The 20,270-nt window shown below is 34.3% G+C and overlaps 3 protein-coding genes across 3 annotated transcripts; 2 read left to right on the forward strand and 1 right to left on the reverse strand.

The window, feature by feature from the left end:
• The first annotated feature begins 4,814 nt into the window (after positions 1-4,814).
• Positions 4,815-10,375, forward strand: LOC118055765 (E3 ubiquitin-protein ligase RGLG4). Its single transcript, XM_035067749.2, has 11 exons — positions 4,815-5,419; positions 7,760-7,844; positions 8,115-8,255; positions 8,357-8,470; positions 8,612-8,709; positions 8,807-8,880; positions 9,123-9,228; positions 9,340-9,467; positions 9,779-9,865; positions 9,977-10,033; positions 10,114-10,375. The coding sequence occupies exons 1-10, from the start codon at positions 5,198-5,200 to the stop codon at positions 9,993-9,995; spliced, it is 1,074 nt and encodes a 357-aa protein (XP_034923640.1). The 5' UTR covers positions 4,815-5,197; the 3' UTR covers positions 9,996-10,033; positions 10,114-10,375.
• A 595-nt stretch (positions 10,376-10,970) lies between these two features.
• Positions 10,971-12,486, reverse strand: LOC118055763 (uncharacterized). Its single transcript, XM_035067748.2, has 2 exons — positions 12,210-12,486; positions 10,971-11,365 (listed from the first exon to the last, which is right to left on the reverse strand). Exons 1-2 carry the CDS (start codon positions 12,408-12,410, stop codon positions 11,165-11,167), a joined length of 402 nt encoding a protein of 133 aa, XP_034923639.1. The 5' UTR covers positions 12,411-12,486; the 3' UTR covers positions 10,971-11,164.
• A 4,216-nt stretch (positions 12,487-16,702) lies between these two features.
• On the forward strand, positions 16,703-19,758 carry LOC118055762 (NAC domain-containing protein 54). Its single transcript, XM_035067747.2, has 4 exons — positions 16,703-16,937; positions 17,065-17,345; positions 18,242-18,595; positions 19,361-19,758. Exons 1-4 carry the CDS (start codon positions 16,781-16,783, stop codon positions 19,586-19,588), a joined length of 1,020 nt encoding a protein of 339 aa, XP_034923638.1. The 5' UTR covers positions 16,703-16,780; the 3' UTR covers positions 19,589-19,758.
• Positions 19,759-20,270: the final 512 nt, after the last annotated feature.

The raw sequence follows: 20,270 nt of genomic DNA on the forward strand, positions 1-20,270 counted from the left end.
GGTTTTTGATATATTATTGTGTTCTGTTATTCTTGTCCTCGTGGGTATGATGCATGCACGATTTAGAAACTACGTTCTTCTGTTAGTAATTACTAGGCTGGTAATCCGCATTGCATAGTGATTTGGACCCAGAAAAATTAGTTTAAAAAGGAAGATTCATGCATTTGTTAGCATGTTTTTTTAGAAGTAATTTTTTTTTGAATTTTGTGACTCGGGGTCAATCATCAATGTGTTAATAAGTCGGCTTTATTCAATAATATAACAACAAAAACAGATAATCATAATAAATTAATTAAATAAAATAAAATAAAGTAATTAAACTGGTTTGTGAAAAAAATGTTTTTCAGTATAGTGAAATGATTTTTACATAACGGAAAAAAAATGAAATTTAATGAAATAATATCTAAATATATTTTTAATTAGTTTAGAAATATTAAAAAATATATAAAACAATCAAATATTAAAAAATAAAAAATATATATTTAATTTAAAAAAAAAAGCTCAAAAAACAACTTTGATCCAACCAGATTAACATGTCAAACACATGATTTGGGTTATGAGAATGAGATATTTCATGGATTGAAAAAAAAAAATACAAAGCCTAGTTCTCAACCAACCTACTATTAAAGAACAAAAATGAAAAAAGATATAGATTAAAAATAACAAAAAAACAACTTGAGTCAATCCGAGTCTGCGTGTCAACTCATAATCTGGGTCGTAATATCATGATATCCTCATGAAAAACACTATGAATCTCAATTCTCAACTAACTTAATGAACAATAATGAAATTAAAAAAAAAAAACAAGAAAGATACAAAAAACGATCGAAGTAAACCAAGTAAACTTATTAAATTTGTGACATGAGTCATGAGATTGAGTAGCCTCATGAAAAAAAGCAAAAAATATATATAAAATTTGATCCTCAACAAACCTAGTATTAAATAATAAATTTTTAAAAATTAATTACTAAAAATAATAATTAAAAAAATAAAAATAAAATCTAGCATCAAATAAATGGCAGCCTCTTTTCTATTTTGGAAAGAGTCAGACACCAAAAACAATGAGATGAGAGAGAAGTGAAAGGAAAAGGATAAAAAAAAAAAAGGATTATGGAGCTACACTGGAACTTATGTCGTCGCATAAGAAAGCCACCAGGCCCACCACCAAAATTATTCCAGCGACACCGCTGAAGGCAGCCTTCTGATGTTGGAGGAAGGTACACACACCACAACAATGCAGTGGTCTTCCCCGCACCCGGACAAGTGTGTTATACATGCTAACCAATTTCCCTCTTTGATCCCTAAGCTGGCCAGGAGAGGGGTTAAGTTTTTGTTTAAGTTTCAATTTGATCTATAAAGTTTAGATTGTTTTGAATCAGTAATTTTAATTGCAATCAAGAATCAATTGACCATAACTCAATTGACCATAACCATCTAGTAGGTGGTTAAGCGGTAAGAACTTGAAATTAAAATATTTACTTTCCCCGTGATTTCAGGTTTGAGTTATGTGATTGTTAAAAGTGATGGTCACTGGAAATTTACCTGGTTGTTAACTTTAGGGTCCATAGAGATTAGTCGAGGTTTGCGCAAATTAGCCCGAACACTGTATGTTAATAATAAAAAAAAATCAATCGAGCACTGAATTTATTTTTTGACACTGCAAGAATCTCACAACAAGCTAATTAAAGAAAAATTATAGAATTTAAAGTCCGATCACAAAAATAAAAATAAAAATGTTTATGTATATAAAGTAACAAGAAAAAAAATAACAAAAAAATGAGAAAACGAGAAAAATGTTTTTATATATATAAAGTAACAAGAAAAATGAGAAAACGTTGCTTGAATTAAATATATATAAAGTCCGATCACAAAAATAAAATGACACGAGCTTGAACCACAATTACCTGCAAGAGATCGCACAGTTCACGTGTGTGCAGTGTTTTTATCTTTTTATAATAATTATTATTATAGGTCACGTTGACGCGGATTTTTCCAATATTATCATTTCCGTCAACTAAGTACTCGCTGGGTGGCCGTCTCTATCATTTTTTCATGAAAAGAAAACAACGGGCAAAAGATGCATCATTTTAAATTCAGGTGTCTATCATAAAATTATATCCCAATAAATTGGATCAGAAACTTTTCCATGTACCCGATGGTCTTAGCTTGCTGATTCAAAGTTAAATTATGCACCCAGATGTCACTGTAGAATATATAATTATAGTTTTGAAATTTAATTGATAGGTTAATCAGACGATCCGGTAAGATCTGATTAAAAACTCGATTATAATATATTAATTTTTATATATTTTTTTATTAAAATAATATTGTTTTGATTTTTTTAAAAAAATTAAAATCGATTTAGGTGATTTAGTCAAAACCCGAGCTGATTAAAAACTCTATATGTAACTTAGTTTAGTGTGTGTGTGTATATATATATATAACTGGAAACCACTAGTTTGAACTAAGTATTCAATATTTCTTTTTAATTCATGATAAATCATGTGTATATAAATTTATGTATAAACAAAGCAAACTTCAATCACAGAGAAAGTTAGATACTTGGATTATTTCACAGGGCGTGCCAAATTATGCACGTTGCATCGAATTCAATAGCGATTTTTTTTTTTTATTTGAGATAATAGCTCAAATTATTATATATTTTTTTCAATCTATTCCCGTGTTTTTGATTGAATTGCGTGATTAGAATGTAAGAAGTACATAATTTTTTTTTTTTAAATCAACATATTTCCCAATATAAACTTGTTATCAGGCACAAAACATGTGGCTGGCAGATTAATTTAAAAATCTTGTTTAGATGATAGATTACAAACTTAATCACATACAAAGAAATATTCCATTATACGACGACACATTGATCCATTGATTTTTACTTATAAAGTAATTTTAATTGTGAAATAAAAATTAGATTATTTATATGAATTATAGTAGTTAAAAAAAAAAAAAAAAACCTGCTAGCTGTCATGAAAACACTATAGGTGCAGACTCTTTGCAACAATGCAGTGATGTTTTTGCCCTGTAAGAAAGAAATAAATGAATTGCCTTTCGAAGCAAAAAAATAAAATAAAAATACAATGGAATATTATAATGATCTCTCTATCTTTTTAACACAGTAAAATTACATGTTTATCCTTTTAAAAAATAAAAACAAGTTTGTTACAAAGGGCTTTGACGTAGTTTTCTTATTGTAAAACAATAAAATGGCTATGGTGTAGTTGAAGACAAATTTTGCAAAACCGACTGATAGAGGCTTTTTTGTCATTTTGCACGTTTTTTTTTTTTTTTACAATAAATAAAATTGGTGAAAGGGTACTTTAATAAACACAAGATATTATTTAAAAAGGTCGGTTCATGTGTAGCATATGTCAACATATGAGTGGCTCCTGTGTTTTTTTGATGGTGTGTAAGCTGTCATTTGACCATAAAAAATTGTTTTCCATTGTGATGTAGAGGGTCAATTTAGCATTGGCAACAATTTTTTTTTTTTTTTCATCATCTCCCTCTCTTCCTCGATATTTGTGTGGACCTTCAAGATTTTCAAATCAATCTTTCGATTTATTTTTTATTCGTAGTTAGTCTCTTTTTTGTTTAATAATATTTTTTAAATGTGTTTGTCAGTGTGGTAACGATTGCTTTTCAAATAACTTTTCGTGCCAAAATACATGCCAATTGTGTTTTTTCATTTTTTAAAAATTATTTTTGATATCAGCATATCAAAACGATCTAAAAAATATAAATCACACTCAGTTTTTTTTTTCTTTTTAAAATTTCAAAATTGATGGGAACACGGTTTGCACCGCGTTCCCAAACATGCTCTTCATAGAGGTAGAGCGAAGTTTGATTTTATTGAGGTGTAGCAAAGTAATTGCGTATTTCTTCCTAGATGCCTATACCATTCGCCCTCTAATCGGAAAAATATCAATGTCCAAGGCAAATTTCACAAGAATAAGATCTCATATATATCCCAACTCCAAGCTCATTGATGAAAAACAGAGGGTTTCTGATCTCGCCTTGCAATATGTCCCAAGCAGGATGCACAAACACTTATCCACACCAAATGCATCATGACGTGTCCAACGGAGAGAGGTGGATTGGCATAGACTAAGCGCAGTGACTGCGCAATGCCAAAGTCTCCGGAGGTAACTATGAGTTGACTGCAACTTCTTGACTTTTGGATATTGTTTTTTATGCCACCGTAATCTCAAGGGTATCGTTCCTGAAACCACTGGCCAGTTTCCTGATGTGCTAGATATCGGCCGAGTCTCGACCATCCCCTGCTGAAGAAAAAAACGCAAAACGTGCGATCGGCAGTCCCACGCTATCCAGTGCGAGAACGGACGTGTATAACTCTCGTTTCTTTTCTTTTGATGTTCGACATTTATATTATAATATTATACATGCCCTAAACGTGTGATGGAATGAGCACTCATCACATCTTTTATTTAGCTTTTATAGTATATCTGGCTGTTGAAATTATATTTTTTAAGAATTATATTTTATATTTTTTTGATATTCTTGTATCAAAAATAATTTTTTTAAAAATAAAAAAATATAATTTTAATATATTTATAAAAAAAACACTTTAAACTATAACTATTACCACACTTCTTAGTGCTAAATATCACAATCATAATTATTTAACTATATTTAATGATTTTTTTTTTTAAGAGTAGTTGATTTAAAGTTTCCGATTCAATAAAATTTGACTGGTATAACTCTCCACCAAGTCAGCTCCTAAGATTTTGTTTATTTATTTTTCTTATCTAAAATGATGCTATTGTTTCGAAATTCACCTAACAAATTCCCAATCTTGAATTAAATAAAACCTTGGACCAGGTCTATAAATACACAGTGTGGTTTGTTATGGAGTGGAGAAAGAAACCAGAGGGATTGATTGTAGCGGTTTGGCTGCGCCTCTCATATATATTTTCTCCATGCAATCGTTCTTCTCCAGAAACCTTTTTGCTTCTTCAAGCATCTGGCCAATAAACACCGGCGAGTTCATTAATTGATCTCCTTCAACCTTTTTCTTTCACACGGCATCGATTCTACTTTGCCACCGACAACAATCCTCTCCGTCTCTTCCACGATCTCTCCCGTAAACTATCGCTTTTTTTGCTCTATATAGATATATTCTCTCATCCCTGTGATCACTTTCTTGAACGAAGAAGACGATATGGGCGGGGTGTTTTCAGATGCGCAGTCTAAGCAAGGTTGTTATGGCCGTGGAAGGAGCAGTACTCAACCAAAGGGTTCCAGATTGGAGAAAAGAGAATCTATCAAGCAGAAATATAGTTTCATCCCTGATAGCCAACCAAAGGGTTCCAGATTCGAGAAAAGAGAATCTATCAAGCAGAAATATAGTTTCATCCCTGATAATTTTTCTTCCTTAGAACAGGCATGTATTATCGTCCTTGATTATTTCTTTTCTTTCTTTTCGTTTAAAGCCCTGGGGATGTTTTTCTTTTGGAATGAATAACTGTCCACTTGATGAATAAACTATAAAAGGATTTTTTTTCCTTAGAAATTAAAGGAATAAGGATATTTCTTTTAGTGTTTTCTTTACGACAACCCAATAACAATTTGCTTGGTTTGTTGTTGTGATTTCAGGGCATGTTGCAAGTGTAAATGTTAATGAGATTATTTTTTAAAATATTTTTTATTTAATAATATATTAAAATAATATTTAAATTTTTTTATTATATTATATGAAAATAATAAAAAATAAAAAATTTTCTATTTTTTTTTCTAAAAACTTTAGAGCATCTCCAACATAGTAGGAAAAAAAAACCAATTTAAAAAAAGTGTTCTTTTAACTTTTTTCCCTGAATGATAAAAGATCAGTCAAATGATTTTTTCTATTCCAAAAATGCTATTCATGTATATTTTTTTAAAAAGTAAAAACTAATAAAGTGGGATTAATAAAAAAAATAAACTAATTAAATAAAACTATATGAAAAAAAATATAACCTCAGACCCTAAGACAAAGTAAAGCACTTCTTCTTCTTCTTTTTTCTTTCAATACAACTAGCTCTTTAAATGGTTTTTTTTTTATTTATTTATTAGAGTATACATGATAAAAAAAAGACCATGTTTATATCATTTAAAATGCCATATTAATATTATGGACCTCAAAATAGCATATTATTTTGGAGATGCTCTTAGTCAATTTGCCTAATTTAAGCGATCTTCTTGCTAATTTGTGCACGCCTTTCCAAGATCAGGGGTCTTCGATCCCTAATATAAAACAATATTTTTAATTTTTAATTTTATATTTTAAAAAAACAAAAACATGCTCATTTATTTTGTTTTATAAAAATAAATATTACAATTATATTTTATATAAAAAAATTAAAAACCACAATATATAAAAACCATCTTCATATTTTTTATTCGATATATACATGATGTTCATCTTATTTTATTTAAATCTGAAATTATTATGAAAAAATAATATTTTTAACTTAAAAAATATTTATATTATGTTCATAATAAAAAATAAATTTGTAATACTAACTAAATATAAAAATATATATAAAAAATTTAATCTTTTACATGGCTTGCTAAATAGTGTTTTTAAAATAATATTAATTTTTTCCGAATTTTAAAAGCAGCAGAAAACTTGTAAAGAAATTATAAAAAAAGCTTTAAAATACAGTTTTCATATTTAGTATAGATTTTTAAAAAAATTAAAACTAATTTATTATTATTTTTTCTATTTTCATGGACAAAAAAGATATTGTATTTAAGAAAAAAAATAATCTTTTTTCTAACTTTAAGTTTTCAAAAATTAAAATATTATTTCATTTTTTAACAGCTTTATTTCTATTTTAAAATTTCAAGTACTTTTATTACGGAGCACTTTAGTAAAAGTATTAAAATTCTCCTATATACAAGGAGAGAAAAAAAATGCATAAATAAGTTTGTTTATGTTGGCAAGTGTTTTTTTTTTTAAATAATTTTTTTTATATTCTAAAATTGTTATAATATGTTGATGTCAAAAATAATTTTTTTTAAATTAAAAAAATATTATTTTAACATATTTTTAAATAAAAAATATTTTAAAAAATAACTACTAAAATATATATCATGAGTTTTGACATAACACTTTTACTTTTTATTTATTTCCCGATAAACAAAGTCTGGAACATTCTAAGAATAAGCTTATGGTAAATGGGTTCACGCAATAACTTCTCCTCAACTGCATCATGAGATCCTGAGCTGGATTTTTTTTACAGTTTAAAAATATGATAAATATTTTTAAGATATTTTTTTTAGAAGTAATTTATTTCTAATATTAATATATTAAAACGATAAAAAATTAATTTTAAACTATTTTTTTTATATAAATAATTTTGAAAACACGGATGGTCAGTTGTTAAAAAGAAAAGAAAGTAAAAATGCGGTAGATCCATCATCTACGTGGGTCACGAGAGTTCTGATTAATCAAAGCAACGGTTGGAGTCCCAATTTGTGCTTTTGTCGTCTGTTCACGAAACGCAACAGCGAATGATTAATGGATGTCCATGATCTTGGTCAACAATGCCTCCTGTTTATTTACATACATTACTGTTTTTATCACTCTGCCTTGCACACTGGCTAGTGTGGAAATCATTTACCGGCAACACCACGTCTTTCCAAATTCCAATTACAGAGATTTGTCGCTTCATTCAGTGTAGGAATCACAATGGCTACTTAGTCGAGTTCTCGCAATCTAACATGCTTTTCCATTATACAGGTTACAAATGCCCTGAGGGAAGCTGGCCTGGAATCATCAAATCTCATTGTTGGAATTGATTTCACTAAAAGCAATGAATGGACAGGTATGTGCAAGTGAAGTGATCATATTGCCCACTATTTTGCACTACAAACTTTGTGTATTACTTTATCAGTTATTCAGGAATTTGGAATCGAGACTTCCATGAAGTGGAACTAAAAGTGAAAAGATGAAAAACCGACCTTTAGAAACTTTAGGAATGGAACGGTTATAACATGGCTATTTAAAGCATACGCTGTTGCTTGTGTTCCTTTGAACTGGTTTGTGTCTCGATTCATCTCTCATGGATGCCACTGTGTTGATTTTCATTTTAAAGGCAAGGTCTCGTTCAATAATCGTAGTCTTCATGTCATTGGAGACACACCTAATCCATATGAGAAAGCCATCTCTATTATTGGAAGCACTATGGCTCCCTTTGATGAAGACAACTTAGTTCCCTGTTTTGGCTTTGGTGATGGTAAGTCCCGTCCCTGGAACTTGAATTCTAACAATGTTGTTTCCAGTTTTGCTCCTCATGGTTCAACTGTTGAATTGATTTTTTTCTATTTGTTCTTATAGACACCACTCGTGATCAAAAGGTGTTTAGCTTTCACGGTGATCAGTCACCTTGCTATGGTTTTGAGGAAGTATTGGCATGCTACAAAAAGATTGCTCCAAACTTGCGACTTTCAGGTTTGTTCTTTGTTTATTTGAAGCTGGAATTTGGTTTTCTTAAGGAGAGTCATTGTTAAACATTACACCTATAAAGATTGTTGTCTTTTGTTTATTTCAAGACTCACATAAATCTTCACAGATGTATGTTATTGTTTTAAGGGCCAACTTCGTACGGGCCGGTGATTGAGGCTGCCATAGACATTGTTGAAAAAAGTAAAGGCCAATATCATGTATTGATCATCATTGCAGATGGTCAGGTTTGAGTTCAAAGCTCTCTCTGCGTGCTTGCATTTGTTTGTTTCTGTATGTCTGGATGCATTTGTAATTTAAGTAATATTCTCTTTTATTGTGAAGGTCACAAAGAATACACGTGATGGAGAACTGAGTCCACAAGAAGAGCAAACTATCAAGGCAATTGTTGATGCAAGGTTGAGCCTTAAAGATATATGCATATTATTTAATCACATGCTTAGACTTGTTTGAATTTAGCGGGTAGGGTGCCAGCCTTTTCACGTTTATTGTTATGGTGGTTCTGAAAAAGCTTGTTAATCATTGGATTTTAACAATGCCTGAAAATGGTGTTTATACTGAAATGTATACCCTTTTTTATTCCTTATGAAAAGCGATTACTATGAATTACTATATGTGACCTCTTGATATTCTTAACCAGTTCATATCCACTGTCAATAATTCTTGTTGGTGTTGGTGATGGACCTTGGGAAGACATGCAGAGATTTGATGATAAAATCCCAGCTCGTGAATTTGACAATTTTCAGGTATTCCGATAACAGAATTAATGTTTGGTTTGATGCCGTTTAATATTCTTCTTTAATCCAACATGCATGCTAGAACTTTATGTTATGAACATGTTTTCTTATTGTCTGCAGTTCGTTAATTTCACTGCAATTATGTCAAAAAAGGCAACGCTCTCAGAGAAAGAAACGGCTTTTGCTTTAACTGCCCTGATGGAGATTCCTCTCCAGTATAAAGCAGCCGTTGAGTTTGGTGTCATGGGGTAGGTTTTGTAAACTTCTTAGTTCACTGTTCCATTTTTTATCAGAACTGCATTGCCAGCATTCGAAAATGCTTTGAGAATTTCAAAACAAAGAAGTGCATTCTAGCAGTGAAGCTAGTTCTAAAACTGGTCGGCAATGATTAGTTTTGAACACGGGAAAGGATTAAAATGGTTGGTTTAAACAGATATAGAAGGATTTCCAATTTTCTATGTTTCCTGGCATTGTTATTGCATAGACCACTTTGATCTGCATGCCATCCATTTGGGTTTTACATGTTTGCTCATTTATACTATTGGCTTTTGGAGAAAAGATGTTCCACGGGAAGAGCAAAGAAAATATCCCCACGCTCTCCTCCAGTGCCGTATTCAAGTCGTTCAGCACCATGTCGTGAACCCAGGTTTGGCAATATTTTTTGTGCAATTTTGTCGTTCTTTCTGGAACGCTATATCTCGTCAATAATTTATAGCTTTCTAAATAATTGTTTTTCTATCTTCCAATTTGAATATAGGCCTGCCCTATTTGCCTGACTGATGGAAAGGACTTGGCCTTTGGCTGTGGCCACATGGTGAGTTGCTCCCTAAACATTGCCTGCTTTGGTTTTCTCAACCCTTTTGCTATGATACTAATAGCATTTCTTGGTTGTAGACTTGTAGAGACTGTGGATCAAGAGTATCTAACTGTCCCATATGCCGCCGGCCAATCACCAGCAGTATCAAGCTGTTTTCTGAACGACAGGATGAAGGAAAATTGTAGTTTGAACCTTGCATATCTGGCTCTCTTGCCTTCTTGACTGTTCGTGTACGTTCCAGTGTGAAGTCAGACACAGATTTCTGTTTCTTAAATTGATGTAGAATGCTTGTTAGAACATCTGTTTACCGATTAATTTAGAATTTAAGATGTGAAATAATCTTGCTCAGCAATAATGATTAGCATATATCATGTCTGGATAAATTGTTGATTGAACTAAGTATATAGCGTCAATTAATATCATGGTTCGGGCGTTATCTGGGAAGCAATTTGCCAAGTCAAAAGCCACCCCTGCACTCTGTCATACTAATTAACCGCTAGTTCAAGGGGTCCCTGGGGCTTTGCAGAAGACAAACATCTCTTTTGCAAAATCCAGCCTAAGTTATGAATGTGCCCATATGCTTTTAGTCGAGGTTATATGAATTTCTGTTTCAATCTGCATCCTTGCCAGCATCAAACCAAAAAATTGACAGGAACAGGTAGAAGCAATGTGAGAAATCCATCAATGAGTTTACTTTAGTTCCGATGCAATTTACTGCACCCTGGCTGCTTGAATACAAGTTATCCACCGATAAAAACTTTAAAATGATGTTCTCGTGCATAAAACATGTCACTTCCTTCCAAATCTCGTATGCCAGGCCTGAAATCAAGCCCAGGCACTAACACCATCATCCTCCATGAACTACCAAGAAACTGCTAATTGCAGAGAAGCCTTTGGAGTGAAGAAGCAAATCCAAAGCAAATTAGAGACAATATGATATGAAATTCTTTGTTATTTCCAGCAGGTATAAGAAAAACCTACTTAACCAGAAATATTCCAAATAAAACACAGGCCAAAAGCTTTTGCGTAGCAAGAAGAAAAAAAACATCGCTTTCCATTTCTTGTCCAGCCATGACATTAACATACCAAATATAGATAGTGCTCCATCAGCAAGAACCATCAACTAATCTACTTCTTTTGTTTGTTATCAAGTTTCTGCTCGTCAGCTTCGGTATTATCCACCTTGGGTATTGGCTGAATTCTCAAATGTGGGTTTCTTGTCAATGTCTCCCCTCTTAGAGCAGCTACATAGCGATCGTTTGTATCCTCTTTCCGCTGCAGCTCCCCGAGGTATTCTGCCAGTCTCTCTCGATTAACTTTACCCATCATCTGATCGAGAAATTCAAGCAAGAAAAATCTGTCAACATGCATTTCCATTCGAAGATGGAAAATGCTTTCAACATTGACTGTAGAATTGAACCCCGTTAATTAACACAATACGAACTAGTTCAATATTGAAACCAGTTAAAATCAAGTCCGAACATACAAATTTATATCTGAAAAGAATAAGTCTAACATAGCTTAAATCAAAGAAAAAGTTTAAGATTGTTTAACCATGATCCAAGATTGCAAGGCAATAAACCTCTAGAACACAAGACAGAGATTAAAGAGAACAAACCTACGCATATATGACAGTTACTATGCACTTATATTCCTGTGATTTCCAAAAGATGATCTGCGCTAAAGAATTTACCATAGAATATCAGAGAAGGAAATGGGATCTTTGTGCCCTTGGTTTCAACATTCATTTATTGTGAAATCCATTTGCCAAGATAAAAGGCTGGGCATCTGTCAACTATTAGTTACCTTCCCAATCCAATGACTATTTTGCAACTTTATGCTAATTGGAGTAAGCAGGTACCCTGAGAAGCTTTACCCTTTCGTTCTTCTTGTTGTTGTCTACCAAAATAAGTTATCATGCTGTTCTTAATACCTAAAAACACACTCCTCGTCCTTCGGTACACGCATTTCCAGTGGATTCTCCTCTATTTTTCTTCACTAATATGCTTATAAATACTACAATCATGTGTCTGGGCATCAGAATCAAATTCCAGTAAAAAAATAAAATTAAAAGAGTTCACCAATCACACAAGGCAGGCAATTCCTAAAGATCTTTAGATCAAAGGAAAAAATACATGTGGCTTACACTAATATTAGAAAAAAAAAAACGTACAAGGGAATCGGGACGGGCGTTCTGGCGGAGGCGAGCTTCAAGCTCAGGGTTGCGGGAGTTGGTGGTCTGCATCACGAAATACCCAATCACACCTGGAACGACACCGCATACTGTAGCGAATGCGAAGAAGAATGGCTTTGAGTCTCTTGTCTTCCTCACTATCCACCTCCATGCCTCGCTCTTCTCCCACAGGATCGACATCTTCCCTCAACGACCTGAACAGGGTGAAGCTAAGAATAACAATAACAGCTGATTCTATCTAGGGCTGGCTGGCCCTTGCAGTTAGCCGCAAATATAGAGAGGCCCAAAAATGAATGAAGCCCAATTTATTGTGGGCCAATGATATCTCGAGACCTTTTCTCCGTATTGTCGGGCACTGTGGAATGGCCATCAATTTTAGGGCCAAGATTGTTGGAAGGTAAAAACGCTTTTGGGCTAACCCATGTGTTGAAAACTGCTTAAATAAAATACATTGGTGGAAAATGATGAGAGTAAAAGAAAAGGAATATATATATTCCTTTTCTTTTCTTGAACAATATCCCAAACCTTTTATTCTCATCATATATATATAATATATATATATATATATATATATATATTAGACCGAAATTATTTAGCCAGTCTGCTCCAATGTTGGCTTCCCGGGACGCATGTTGAATCCAGATATCCCATTCTCTAGATATATATTCTCTTGCCTTGGTGATTAAGGCAGAGTTTGCATCTTCTTTCACGTATAATCTTTTGAGAGGAGTGCAACAACCAATGCAGAATCTGTCTCTCCCATTGACCATGCCAGCTCTAGACCAGTAACTACTGCCCACAGCTCTGCTTTGAAAGAGGTGCACAAGCCAGCTTTGATCGCAAAACCCTTAAGTCAAGAGCCAAGGCTGTCAGACCTCCTGCTCCTGCCACACCCGGATTACCTTTACTACACCCATCTACGTTTAACTTCCTTAATTAGGTTTATATATGTGAACTACAATCCGCGAAGTCAATTGTCCGATCTGTGAGCAACCAGTCAAGCTAAGGATATGCTTTATATTTGGTGTTTGCAGCTGTTGTGCTACCTTCCCCAAATATCCCCTGATTACGTACGTCGTTTCCAGATGTTCCATAAAGCACACCCAATAACAACGCCCATGCATAACCATTCATATCAATCTCACTGTCAGCTAGGTCATTAATCAACCACGGTATCAGACCTGAGTCAAAGAAACTCCTACTCACGTTCCCAAGCAAAGCTCTCCAAACCTCCTTAACTAGGAGGCAGTCACTCTTTGGGGTAGGGGATTCGTCTACTCTTTTGGGTATTGGGCTGGAAGTTGGATATCCAGCTAAAATCCAAGAATTAGCGGATATATATTTTGAGCAGCTTCTAATTATTACCAGAGATTCTTACATTGACTAGACGTTAGATACACTAGCGAGAGTGCTTGCCATATGTATATATTCCCTAGTCAAAATACCTCCCTAGCTAATGCAAATGTCCCTTTCGAGCCCCAGTCATGAGATTGATATTGGTTCAGGTTTGGCAAAGGGTCCCATTGAAGAAAAGGATAGATCATGAGGGCACTATGATGTATACAATAATTATAAATTACTGTCCAAATGACATTTGTGCCCTGAGGAGCCACGGCAGCTATAAAGCCACACCTCAAATGCATTACGTGAAACGGAAGAAGAATCTGAACATTTTGTCTTTGTATGCACAAACTAAAATGCATGGCAGCTAGATATCGCGCCGACGTTTTGGAATCTCTCTCTTTATTCTTTATGGATCGCTATCGATCTACCACTACCTCCACCGTTACAAGTGATCAATTCACCACCCAGGCATCGATCCTCTCGATCTCTGCCCCTGGGTTTTCCTTTGCTTTATTTCACATAGCTAGATCCTGTGAAAGGTTGGAGTCCATTTAGCGTAATAGCACTGCTATCGTTCTCGATAAAGGAAGAAAAGAACAAACAAAAGAAACATAACTCTAATAAAGAATGAATCGAACCCATGTGGTATATGGCAGGCTATGTTAGTAGTACGTACTGTATACGAGAATCAAAATGTGGGTACTACTTGCTTGACGGATCAAGTTGCTTTTTTCTTTTCTCTTACATGTAGGAGCGTCTAGATTGCTAGCTACCGTTTTGCAATCCAATTGCTGAAAAAGAAGACTTCGGAATCTCTTTTATGCAAATCAAATGCTCCTCCTTCATGCATCATTCGTTCACGAAGTTGATAACTATGGTGAATACTGTGGAGTACGGCTAGTAAGAATCTTTCGGCAAGAGACTCTTGAAGCCCTCATGGCTGCATCGCTCTTGCTAGATCAGTGTAATTGGCTCGCACAATCTAATTCAACTTATATTCACTTTTGAGGCGTGAAAACCATAAAGACCCGTCCAAACAAATTAATGAAAGGAGCTCGTAACAAAGGTGACAGTGACTTCCGTACGTTTGGATCGATAAAATTATATGTTTTCTATTCCACCATGGTTGTTCTGGTCAACTAGCTAGCTAGTATACCTGCCGTGATGTTTTTACCAATCATGCTTCGTTTCTCTGTCACGATCAATATATTTTGATCATCCTTCTCTCCATCAATGGGGGAGAGCTAGTAATGATTAGAACCAGATGATGAGAGAAAAAGGCGAGGGCCTGAGAGAGACAGCAGTCAAAGATCTGAGGCTCGTAATCATTAAAGTTGCCAGGATGTCTTTACTCGCATGAAAATGATATTTTAAGGAAAGGAAACCAAAGGGGAGGGAGGGGGGGTAAATAACAGTAAAGGAAAAGTAGCTTGGATGGCAGGGAGGAGAAGAAAGAGAAAGGGAAAAATGACAAAAAGAAAAAGCGAGTGGGGGCTGTGACGGAGTGTCAGGTAGATTTGTTCAGATGATGATTAGAGGCCCCCTTCAAGCCATCAACTGTTGAACGATAAAAGTGTTCCTTTCTATCTGGGAATAAAAGAAGGCCAGAAACTTTCACATGGACCCATCGCATGGCCCATCAATCTCCTAGATTGTTTACGTTAAATTGAAGGCAGCCACGCCCACATATTTTGGACCCATAAAAAGTATTAAAAAAAAGCACGCCACCAATTGAGTAAATAAAAAGTATTCTTTATTTTTTTTAAAACTTAATTATTTATATTTTTATATCATTTTAATATGTTGATATTAAAAATAAATTTTTTAAAAAATATTATTTTAATATATTTTTAAATAAAAAATATTTTAAAAGCTCAACTGCATTTCCGAACATCCTAAAACTTATTTTATATTAAATATAATGCGACTCACGGGAATAAGGTGAAACCACACCATAAATAGAGCATGTATATATTTGTGCAGATGGCTGGGTTTTTTTATTTTTATTTAGAGAAGTGGCAAGGCTGAATCTCTCAAGATTTCTAGCTATACCTCTCAGGAGATTGAGAACTAACACTGGAGAAATCATTTTCCAATTAATAAAAGTGAAGAAATCAACAGCCGATCGAGGAAACTCACTGAAAACTACACCATTATCTCACTGCAGCAGAGAACATGAGTTGTCAGTCACGTTGCTTTCTGCAAATGGCACGTGATCACCATCCAATTCATGATCCGGATCCTCCAATGACCTCCGGGCCACAAGCTGCTTGCTAGGCCTTTCTTTTATCCAGTCAAGTCACCTTCGCATGATAATATATATGCTAAGAATAGAAGGGTGGGATTACAAAATACTCCCGCTAGTATTAACATACTAATTACTATTCTGATCAATTGTTATACACATAATACAACAATACTCCAATATTAATTACCATGTTATATCACTTTTTATTATTACATGTAAGCGGCGATATATTAAGAGCTGTTTATTTTTTATATTTTAATATATTAAAAAAATTAAATACAAAAATCTCTAGAATAAGAAGGGGAGACTTGGTATTGCGTGTTAATGGGTGTGGGCGGTAGAGTTGGCCCACACAGCCTTTCGAGGGATCCGTTTGATTTTTGTTAGTTTGTGGGCACACAAAAGCAGGGAAGCTTCTTATCCTCCCCTGCTGGTTTTCATACAAACCCTTACACTTAGAATCTTCAAAAGCCGAAGGACTTGTTGTCTCGTAGCTTATCCAAAATCCCAATTTTATTAATCAATTCAAATACCAAATTTACATTCCTCCTCGATGGGAGTTTGTTTTTTTTGTTTTTTTTTTAAATTCTAATGTTAATAATAAAAAATAAATCTAATATATTTTTAATTAAAAAACACTCTTGAAAGCACCTACATCATCAATCACATATTAAATAAAAGTGAAATATATTCAAGATAAGTGTGTGAAGGAAGGGACAAAAAATAATTAAATATGTTTTTGGTTTCTTGAGTGAGTGGCAACAGCGTAATACATGGAGAGGTTGGAGGGCTAGTTAATGTGAGCATCTCTATCGTAACAGAACAGTGGCCTATATAGTTCAGTGTCGTCCAGGCCGGCTTTGCAGCATGTTGCGCTCCATCTAGCTCCTTCTCAATTGGGCCACTATCCCCTCTCCCTCTCTCCAATCCTCTTGCACATTATCTCTTCATCTCAGCGATGGCACCCATGAGCCTCCCTCCTGGATTTAGGTTCCATCCAACTGATGAAGAGCTTGTTGCGTACTATCTTGATCGGAAAATCAACGGCCACACAATTGAGCTTGAAATTATCCCAGAGGTTGATCTCTATAAATGTGAGCCGTGGGACTTGCCAGGTACATATATCTAATTAATTTTCGTTCATCAGTAATATACCGATGTTCTTATTGATGCTCTCAGTATTCTTTCTGACTCCTTTTTACTATCTGTGGTGTGCGTGGAATGTGATAATTCGCTTAACAGACAAGTCATTTTTACCGAGCAAAGATATGGAGTGGTATTTTTATAGCCCCAGGGATAAGAAGTACCCTAATGGGTCAAGAACTAACAGGGCAACAAGCGCTGGTTACTGGAAAGCCACAGGGAAAGATAGACCAGTGCAGTCTCAGAAGCGGCCAGCTGGCATGAAGAAGACATTGGTGTACTATAGAGGTAGAGCTCCTCATGGAATCAGAACCAACTGGGTAATGCATGAGTATCGCTTGATCGACTCATTTTGTGGCAATGCATCATCAATTTTAAAGGTATTCTACTCTCGCTACTGGCTTAGTGTACACTTTTTATTTGATCGTGAAACTGTGGTAGTTTAATCAAGCAGGGGCACACATATAGCCTATTGCATAGTTTCAAAATTATATACAAGTGAATGAATTAAGATCATTGATTCACCATGATGAAGTTGGATCTCCCCCATTCATATGTAGACTAGTATTAAGAGACTATTAGAGTATTAGGGTTTACAAAAAGTCGCCTAGAATGTGTTTGATTGCCAGTTCTGCGTGGAAGACGTACGCTGATGAACTTTGCAATAGGAACACGCGCATGTAAGATAGCAATTGACCTCACAAGGAAACGCTGGTAACAATGACAGGATTAAACTGAGAGGTTTTTCGGGGGCATGTTTTGTTTGTATATCTTTTAGATGCAAGGAGTTGATCGGTACTGGTCCATGCAATGAGATTCATTGATATTGATTTTAGTAATTTATGTAGCGTCTATCACTTCAAATTAAACGATATAGGAACACGTTCAGATGCATTATGCAGGGAGACGTGACAGTTCAAAGCCAGGACTTTATGCAGTCAAGTGAGGAAAACCGTCATTGATTATACTTCTTTATGATAGAAGCAACGCATATGTCGACCAGATCTTATCGAATTTTATCACTGCACTCGATTTTATACACCGTTATCTTCTTTAGATCTTCCCTTCCCTTACACTACTAAATGTTCTGTCTCTTTAATAAAGAATACCTTATCATCAACATGATGATGAAAGAGTCGACTTTGTTTCAAAACTTTAGGTGCACTTACACTATCCCTGTTTTGTTTCTTGTTTCTTTTTTTGCTCTTTGTGATCTTGCTTTTTTAGATCTTTGTACACACCTCTTTAACAAATTTGATTGCTTTTTTCACCGCAGGATTCCTATGCATTATGCCGTGTTTTCAGGAAAACAATACAAACTCCCAAAACAAAAGAAGAGAAAAATGTTGGTGATGAAGAGAGGGATGCAGCGTGGGTCTCAGAAGAACAATTGTTGGGGGATAACACATGCCGCATTGAAATTTCCAAAGGGAGAGAAGCTGAAGGTGAAAATTTCAACAATGACTATTGTAAATTCCCATCTGAAACATCTTCCTCAGATGTCACCCAAGGGACTCCAATTGAAACTGCAACAGCCGATGACTTGCAAGCTCCAATTGCCTCGGATGAAGCCAATAGCTCAGCTAACATTTACTCGGTGGGCGTGGATTTCTCGTCGAATCTAATTCAGGTACATTAACAAATTTCTTTCATAAATGAATTTGATTTCTTTATGTTGATAGAATTAGAACTAGTAGATGTCGGTGCAATAATTAGTAATTTGATAATTGCGTATAGATGCATGAAAAGATAATAGAAAAACATTGGTTCACTGCTGGAATGGGCCATACCAATAATTAACTCATCTTTTCTGATCATGACATGATTATCTCTTTTGCCAATACTGCATTTCCTGCAATGTTCTGCTTTTATTAAAGCTTCATGCTCACACCAGGGAAAATAGCGTGTGGTTGTGTCTCGCACACAATGAAAGTACAGTCATCGGGGCGCTATGTGTTGGAAATGGCCCACAAAACAAGCCCTTTGAGTTTTTTCTTTCTTTTGATCCGAAGTTAAAGCAGCAAAAGTTGGAAGCAATGAACTCCATATCTTTTCCTAAAGCTTCCTTCTGAAAATACCTCAAACACTGACTCCAATTGGCTTTTTCACCATCTTCAACATCTTCTTTTGACTGACTCAAACATAATTCAAAGTTCAAACATCTTTCTTCCTGATTTTTCTCTCTGGGTCTACTGCATACATATATGACACCTCAAACATCGCTATTTCCGATGCATATGTTTCCCCACTAGAGTTAATTTTCTAATTCAAAAGATGTTGCTAGGTTGACTGTTTTACTCAACAACAATGCTCAAAAGGATTGGATTTTCCCCCCGCCCAATTCCTTTTTTTCGTTTCCAACGATGTTATTAATCACACAACACTGTGGATGCAGGATATGCAGATGCCATTCTACTCAAGCTTGCTCTATCAATTTCCGTACCCTTCTTTAGAACTAGAGGACTTCCCACAGATTAACATCGCCGAGTGTGTGAAGCCATCAAAGCCTGAAATTAGCGACGAATACATGATGTACAAGGATTGCATGGACGGAACATTAGAACAACTATGCTCCTCTCAAGACAACTCCGATATTGTACTCCCCCATGCAAGACTAATTTAGGGCCACTAACTACTGAGATGACCTCTCGAAGTAACAATTATTTGATATGTTACTTACAGTTGCTGTATTACCACCAAAATTCATATTACAGGCGTAGGATAATATATTGTGATGGGCTACATAACATGGAAAAAAAATATATGAAAAGAAAAGTGAGGATTATTTTGCGTTATGACAGGTCAAAGCACGCCATCATTTGCTTTTCTGTTATTTTCTTCCCGTTTATTTTTTTATACGATTGTTCATACTTCTCGATCGGTCAAATTGAAAATAAATCGGATGAACATGTGTGATGTGGTGTGCCATTGAGAAATTCGTGATCGGATTTCTTTGTGGAAAAAAAACAATTGTTTCTGCCAAGGTACGTAAATGAACACAAAATATATCTTTCTGCAATAATTTTTTAGTTTGAGGACACTCCTTCCGTCTCTTCTTGTTTTTCGCTTTTTGCTTTTCTTTTCGCTTTTTTTCCATTTTTTTAATGGAATAACATATTTGCAAAATTATATTTACAAGATACTTAATTAAAGATTCGATGCGGTTAGATATTTTTTAAAATAAAAAAAACTATGTGTATATTTTTTTAACATATTTTTGTATTTAATTTTTTAAAAATAAATAAATAAATAAATATACTTATATGTAATTAAATAAATTGAGAATTATGTGTGTTAATAAAAAA

Source organism: Populus alba, chromosome 8 (genome assembly GCF_005239225.2).
Source record: "Populus alba chromosome 8, ASM523922v2, whole genome shotgun sequence".
Classification (NCBI taxonomy): Eukaryota; Viridiplantae; Streptophyta; class Magnoliopsida; order Malpighiales; family Salicaceae; genus Populus; species Populus alba.

Excerpts from the sequence above, each read along its gene's own strand:
- LOC118055765 (XM_035067749.2), top strand. The coding sequence starts at position 5,198 with ATGGGCGGGGTGTTTTCAGATGCGCAGTCTAAGCAAGGTTGTTATGGC. Across the intron at positions 8,710-8,806 it reads TCATCATTGCAGATGGTCAG|GTCACAAAGAATACACGTGA; the intron begins GTTTGAGTTCAA and ends TTTATTGTGAAG. Across the intron at positions 8,881-9,122 it reads AAGGCAATTGTTGATGCAAG|TTCATATCCACTGTCAATAA; the intron begins GTTGAGCCTTAA and ends ATTCTTAACCAG.
- LOC118055763 (XM_035067748.2), bottom strand. The coding sequence starts at position 12,410 with ATGTCGATCCTGTGGGAGAAGAGCGAGGCATGGAGGTGGATAGTGAGG. Across the intron at positions 11,366-12,209 it reads ACGCCCGTCCCGATTCCCTT|ATGATGGGTAAAGTTAATCG; the intron begins GTACGTTTTTTT and ends TTTCTCGATCAG.
- LOC118055762 (XM_035067747.2), top strand. The coding sequence starts at position 16,781 with ATGGCACCCATGAGCCTCCCTCCTGGATTTAGGTTCCATCCAACTGAT. Across the intron at positions 16,938-17,064 it reads TGAGCCGTGGGACTTGCCAG|ACAAGTCATTTTTACCGAGC; the intron begins GTACATATATCT and ends TTCGCTTAACAG. Across the intron at positions 17,346-18,241 it reads ATGCATCATCAATTTTAAAG|GATTCCTATGCATTATGCCG; the intron begins GTATTCTACTCT and ends TTTTCACCGCAG.